Below are 7,479 nucleotides of genomic sequence, written 5' to 3' on the forward strand. Positions count from 1 at the left end.
TGGATGACTATTTAAGATTAATATACTTATATCTTACAAGTAACCACGAACCAAGACTAATTGACAACATATGGCAGATGAATAGATACATTACAATGTAAAACAATACTCAAAACATGTGTGGTCTTAAGCTCTATATGAATATGCATCACTCCGGACTCACATGAATCATCTGATCTAGAAATTTAAAAAATGGATCTGTATATGTATAAATGAACAAAATGTTACATGGACAGGAATCTTATTCAAGAGAGAGATTCAGCATCGAGGGGTTGTGCAATTGTGATGAATTTTCTGCTATTCTTAAGGCAGTGAAAATGCTCGTTAATGCAAACTCCACAGACCCCCAGACCCCCTTCCCAAGGAAACAAGAACGAATTCTTGGCAAAATCAATTGCTCATACTATTTTGAGTTACCATTCTCAAGGTCGATATTGGCACCGCTCTGGAGAAGGGCTACTGCATCATCATTGGTGAAACTAGTCTGATTAAGAAACAGAACAGGTTGAGGGGCAACTTCAGCCCTCTTTTCCTTCTCAACTGCCCAACTGTAAACTACCATTCCCAATACTGCCGTCAACATGCCTATGATGTTCTTTGTCGTCAGGACTGAATCGAGTAAAATCCAACCCAACACAAGCACACACACAGTCTTCATGTGACCTAAAACTTGGTAACTTACAGCTGAGAACCTCCCAATGCAAAGGTATTGGCTGGTGTTGCAAAATACTGCCAATACGCATGATAACCCTATGAAAATCTGTACAAACCAAAGAGTAAAAAGGAGACCAAAGCAATAAATGAAAACAAAATGTTCTCTTAGTAAAATTTAGAGAACCAGAAGTGCTTTTCTATTGATTTTTTGGCATTTTAATTTTGTGTTATTACTTACAATAGAGCCAGCTGAGAAAGGATACTCCAAGATATTTTGGCCATTCAAAATGTAGTCTATGAAAGGTCCTACGAATAATAGGGACATGGCTTGCAAAGGCGCAGTTTGCTTGAGCAAGTCAAAAGACTTGACTGAGTACTTCTTCTGGAATGACCCAATATACTGAAAAAAGAGACAGATTTCTCGTCAATCAGGACTACTTGCGAACATGAACAATCAAATGGGTTAAAAGCATAGAATGTGAACTATATCATAACTTATGTATGGGGGTAAGTGTAAGATGGTTAAATCAGTATGCATATTGTGAATTATACCAAACTATTGAACTCTTAATATCTCTATAGTAGTTAGTTGGTGTTCATGGAAACCTACGCCATTTTGTGTTTTTAACTTGTTATGTCACTTGAGAGAAATATCATTTATGATTTCTTCACTGGCAAGGTCAGAAAAGGTACTCCACAGCTTCATAGTTGGTGTTGATGAGCACTAAATCATTGAGACACCCTTCTATGTTACTATGCTTTAATGTTTCTATTGAGACTCTTATACCTTCATAATTGATGTTCATGGACATTTAACTATTTGAGACAGCCTTCTATGGTTTAACACATAAGATGAGTTTGGGAAATGTTTGCAAGACAGATAGGTGGGCACTTACAATTTGTTGCAAGGATGAGCAAAGCACGGCCATGACCGAAGCAACAAAACCTCCAAGGTTGATATGTACGTGAGTTACGGTGCATATGCCTATGCCAAAGACCACAACCACTATGGCTGACTTGATCTCTTTGGTGTATGTTTTGCTATGAAGTATCCATTCCAGAACACATACCACTGGTATCATGCTCAATTTTGATATCTATAAATAATTACCCAAAAGACTCAGTAAACTAGCTATACAGTTGGTCCAATCTTTCTTCTGAAAATGTGCATTCAAATACCTGATAAAATCCGACAGAATTTAGCATAAGGCTTAGATTCATGCAGACTATGGATGAATTACCAATGAAAGAGAACCACAGGAGGTCATTGAAAGGCACAGTCTCCTTTAATACTTCTCCCGATATGGATGAAGATATATAGCCCACTATTGCTGTGACCGTAAAATGGAAGGCAGTGAGGCTAGTTGCTGCATCCACAACATGATTACTTTAGTTTTTGAAGCATATCAAAGAAATTGACATCCTTTTTAATATTACAGTAATGTCCTTTGAAAGGCTGAATGGTCTTGGCTTGGCTCATATCACGACATGAATGAAAAAAGCATGCAGAAGACACATTAGTTTAAAATCCTTAATTAGGCTGGATAATCTTGTCTTGCTTTACATCATCACAACATGAATGATGAAAGGCTTATTATGTAACATGATTTATAAATTATAAGCTGTCAAAATCTTGTCAAAATCCTGTAGTTCTCAGAAAAAAATACAAAAAAGCTATTGAAAAGGCAAATATTATGGAGAAACTCTCCATTGTTCCATTTCTATCATATGCATACTCACTCTTTATGTAGGAGATTTGTGTGACGCCTAACCATCGGAGGATTTGTGTCTACTATGCTTGGCAAAAGAGAGGGTGACATACTCCATTTTTTTAAGCCTTTCGGTTTAGAGAACTGAATAAATGTGTCACTTTTTTGTTACTATCTGTCTTCGTTATAATCAATCACAAAAGCACCCTACGTTTGATGGATTTAGGAAAAAGAAATGATTAAGGTACCAAAAAAACTTGATATATCCCAAAACATGGAGTGTACACTGACCACATTTAAGGACCTACTAGATACAAGTCCTAAATATTGCATTTGATGGATCTACATGAGCTAAAAGTGGTGCAATTGATGGATCTACAACATCCAAATGAAATGTGTAGCATTTGATGGATATACAAAAACCAAATGATATGTGTTGATTCATAGAGTGCATTTACTTGCACATTTCATAGATTTCAATAACCCAGTGTTAATTCGTGATCTATTCATTTATTTACATTATGCTATAGTGATTTATAATGCATATAATTACAACATGAAATCACATCAAAAGTAGCTTTGTTTAGATATCCTACTGGATAAATTTTTAGTTCTTAATCACATCATCACAACATGAAACCACATCAAGCGGACATTAATGTAGAGCTACAAAGTAGAGAAGAAGAGAAATAAGATTACCGAATCTGAAAGCATAGCCTGTGTGGGACATGACCTGTTTGTTGACCATGATGATGCCCACTGAGCTTATGATGTTCATGCCCCATGCGCCCACATCGCCCAACAGATCCTCTCTCTTCTTTATCATCTCCACCTCAACTTTGTCCGCCATCCTCACACTCTTGTGTCTCACTGCATCACTGGCTTCACACAATGCCTGTGGGAATGAATTTCAGATGCCAATGATTGGAGCTCGTTGATATAATAAGATTCATATAAATGCTGTGAACGAGTGATGCTAGGGCTTGGACGGCCCTGGATTCGTTTCGGGAATGCCAGATGATTATATCTATACATATAATAAAAAGCCGGAAATGTAAAAAGTAGAGAGATTTTTAAAAGGAAAAGAAAAGTAATCAAAAAAAGAAAACGAAGAATAGCGACAAAAAATGCTTCTTTTTTGTGTGGTTTTGGGGGGGAAGATTTGAAATCTCTTCTTTTCTCTGCATGTGCATCTGTGTTGAAATCTCATTATCTCTCTGACACAGCAGGAAAGTGGAGCAAAAATAAGAAGACATATAACAATCTGATGATTCTGTTGAACTTACAAATGCAAATGCAAATGGAGAATTTACAGCCCAACGAATTTGTCTACTCCAACCATGAGTAGACATGTATACAAAACTCCAAATATGAGTATTATAGCTTGTAATACACTGCTTGATCTCTGGTCTTATTGAGCAGGATCAATGCCTTTTTGCTTTGAATAGTGCCGACAGAGTGATTTCCACATACAATTGATGTATTCATGATAATAACATCTTTTTCTTAAACATTTCTCGTATCTTCATAATAAAAACATTTTCGTTCTCATTTACATTCTTCTTGGTTAATCAATGCACATGGGTACCTCCCAAAACCATTACATTACACATGAAAGAGGACCTCAAAGACTAGAAATTTATTGCATCTATGAAAACAATAAAAGATAAAATCACCATATTATACAAGAGGCACACATAATCAAATGGAACTCAAGTTTCCTCAAGTGTCATATATTCAAAAAAGGTATATTGTTCGAGTATGAGTATTTACAGATGTTGAAATGTGAAGATACAATGTTCCGACGTACATGATTAAGACAGATAAAGTAATTTTGCCATCTACGCATAGAGCCATTACATAACACTAAGAGATACAATATTCTGAGTATGAGTATGAGTATTTACAGAAGATGAAAACTGAAGATACAATATTCATTATCTAGACTCGCCAGCAAAACTTAGTTTACAGTGCTTGTCTTGACGACAAGATTATGCTTAACCATTCGGGATCCAGTAAATCTTGATGTAGTGATTCAGGGAAGATCTTGACACCATCTAGGTTGCCAGTAGCACAGATTTCCTATGTGTGAATAGCCGCCCTTCTAAATAAAAAAGAGAGATTTGAAAACATCACTGCATCGAGAAAGATTTTATCAATATCTTTAATCATATAGAAACGGAATCGTATGTAGAAGAAGATTGATACATGCTTACATGCTCATTATCCAATACTAACTAATGTAATGTAACATGAGATCTTGCGGTTGAATGTTGAAAGGAAACATGAGATCAAATGGAGTCTTTCCCATTCGGAAAAACATCAACTTCCTGTTTTAAATGAGTTATTCGGCAGTTATTGATACCAATGGAATTCGGAGTACACTTCGAATCCCCTACATTCTGGTCATGAACATATTGCACATGAATAAATAAATAAATAAACAACATGGGCATGCCTCTCCGACATCCATGTATTGCAGTGCGACAATTCCAACTGTCAAGTGCTTTTGAACTTACATGTTTCCATGTTCCCCCTACTAGAAATGCATCTTTCATATGAAGTTAATTTGTTCTCTTTAATTCTTATATGCATTGGTTATTCTATCATCTTAAAAGACATTTCTGCTCTTTAATTATCATACACATTGGTTATTCTATCATCTTAAGAAACAATCATATCTCTTCTCAATAGTTGTTAAATTAATTTCACTCTCTTTGAAGCTACTTGACATGCCAAGGAATTTATAAGTATATATATGCAAAGTGCATGTACCTACGCGTAGACCGGGTCTTAAGGGTATAAAGAGGGTACCATGATTACGTTCCAAGTCCTCCAACTTTTTTTGTTTCTAAGTGAAAAATAAGAGAATGCAAATTTATCTCTACAAGCCTTTTGATGTGAGGTTATTCTCATATTTAAATGTATTTCCTCTTTCACTTCAAGAGTACACCTCCCCTTTAGAAATGCACGTTTTCATATGCTCAAACACAATTAGGCATCCTTAACACTTGAGAAGTGGTGTGCCATTTATAAAGATTGGATCTCCTAAACGAGACTGCAAAGTTATAACTCCAACTGTCATTACATTGAAATTAAGAAGTAATTGGAATCGCATACTTAAAAGATACTTCAATTGTTGTCAAGGGTACAACACAAACTAGGAAATACACATCACAAAAATGAATATTGTATTATCATTAAATAGAAGAAATAATTACAATGCAGCTTCAGCCCTTTTCCAAGCTAACATGAAAGCCTTTCCTTTCATGTCTTTGGCAATCTATTCAAACCACCTCATGATCATATAACATGCCCACCTTCATTCTAGGCTAGCTTGTTCCATACTGCCTAGTTAAAGTTGAGACTCTAGACAATCTTCATTGTCCAATTGCATTAACACTGTTTTAATTCTCGATATTGTCATTTACAAAAACCCTGGACCAAATTTACAATTATCAGCCAGAGTTTGTCCGTGTGTCCAAAACAAACTGCATGGAGAAATCATGATATGTCACATGTTCTGGGGATCAACATCATGCTTTCCATGTCCCTCACATCAAAGGGAATCATTATATGACCCAATATAGCAGCTTATAAAACACTGCATCAATTTACCATATCACCTAAGTTTGATATCATGCCCGAACATTAAAGCACATAATAGTGAATTTTAATTTTGCCAATGGATTGCATAACTGTTAAGTGTAACACAAACTTACGCCTATCTCATGACTCGCCATAACTTTTCCTTTTTAGATCCTCTGTGAATTCCCATTAAAATACAAAAATAATCTCATGGCAAGTATAAACCATCAATAAAAGTGAGTTGGACTTATAATCAGAATTCCGATATCCAACTTATAGTTTTCCCTTATCAAAAATATTGCATTCCTTCTAAGGTCAACAGGCATAAAAATTTTATGAAGTAGGCTTGAAGACTCGCAAACTAATACATGGCTTGAGAAACATTTATAAGCTTCAAAGACCAAATATGATCATAGGCTTCAAATACATTAACTTCCATGTAAAAATATATGGTTCGAGAATAACTTTACCGACCTATCTGCAAGACAAGTAAACCTTCGAGCATCAATGCCTTAAACGTAAGCAAACTTTCATTGGTTAGAAAAATATGGTAATTCAATAGTCAAAATTTCAAGTAGTAAGGTGGATGATAAGTTGAAGTATTATAATTTGACAAAAGTTGCCCTTCATTTGATCATACTCTAGACATCTAGTATTATTTGGGAAACCGATCCTGATCTAATCACCCCCAACCAACACGCCATCTCTATTAAACAATAATCACCCTAATCAAGACCTCATCACCCCAACTGAAGCTCTTATCCTGTTAATCAACTTCAATCATGATTTACGACATAAACACCATCTAAGGCTATTCAATAACTAATCACCTCCTATTGACTGTATTTCACTCCTACTTAGGCAGCATTCATTCAGGTTTTACCTGATGGCTGTTGATCAATTTCTCATCATTTTGAATGGCTTTATGGAATTTCCTCAAAATAGTGAAATATTATATAGGTAATTTGCCTAAAGAAACACTTCTCTTGCCTCCTATTATTTTCTTGTAATTGTCTCATAATTTCCTAAATTTCCTACATTTTGAGGGGAACTAAACCGATCCACCAAATAATTTTTCTTTTCCTAAGCACTGGGAAAATTTGTTCAAACTTATGTTTCAATGACCTTACTTCAAACTTCTAGAAGAGTGAAAAAGAGGGGTGAACTTCCTCAAATAGTCTGGCTGAAGCTTGTAACTTCAATAAGATACATGAATTTCGTCAGTCAAAAAAGAGTTCTCTCCGATCTACATGGGCATACAAAAAGAACATAATTAGTGTGTGGAGCCATAATGCCAATCACCTTGTGATTTGGTAATATGTTAAATTTGGAAAAAGAAGATAAAATACTATGATTTCAATAATTACATCAATCATTACACCTAAGCAGCTACTAGCCATTTAAGTAAAGCAATATATTTGTTTTCTAAAATATTGGACAAAAAACTTAATTATTTTCCACTACATTTCCAATCACTTTTGTGACTTAAAACTGATAGCCAATCACAAAGAAACAATCATACATCAAA

The 7,479-nt window shown here is 35.2% G+C and overlaps 1 protein-coding gene across 2 annotated transcripts; it reads right to left on the reverse strand.

Moving 5' to 3' along the window:
- On the reverse strand, nucleotides 1-3,348 carry LOC147869406 (UDP-rhamnose/UDP-galactose transporter 3-like). 2 transcript variants are annotated; one of them, XM_087329062.1, is made up of 5 exons: nucleotides 3,063-3,348; nucleotides 1,834-2,021; nucleotides 1,551-1,751; nucleotides 893-1,054; nucleotides 1-760 (listed from the first exon to the last, which is right to left on the reverse strand). In XM_087329062.1, exons 1-5 carry the CDS (start codon nucleotides 3,211-3,213, stop codon nucleotides 404-406), a joined length of 1,059 nt encoding a protein of 352 aa, XP_087185188.1. In that variant the 5' UTR covers nucleotides 3,214-3,348; the 3' UTR covers nucleotides 1-403. The 2 variants fall into 2 exon arrangements, with proteins under 2 accessions (XP_087185188.1, XP_087185195.1); XM_087329069.1 differs by having other exon boundaries at nucleotides 3,097-3,347.
- Nucleotides 3,349-7,479: the final 4,131 nt, after the last annotated feature.

The sequence above is a fragment of the Azolla caroliniana genome, unplaced genomic scaffold (genome assembly GCF_043228905.1).
Source record: "Azolla caroliniana isolate FFs.n. ecotype wild unplaced genomic scaffold, voAzoCaro1.0.p SCAF_1, whole genome shotgun sequence".
Classification (NCBI taxonomy): Eukaryota; Viridiplantae; Streptophyta; class Polypodiopsida; order Salviniales; family Salviniaceae; genus Azolla; species Azolla caroliniana.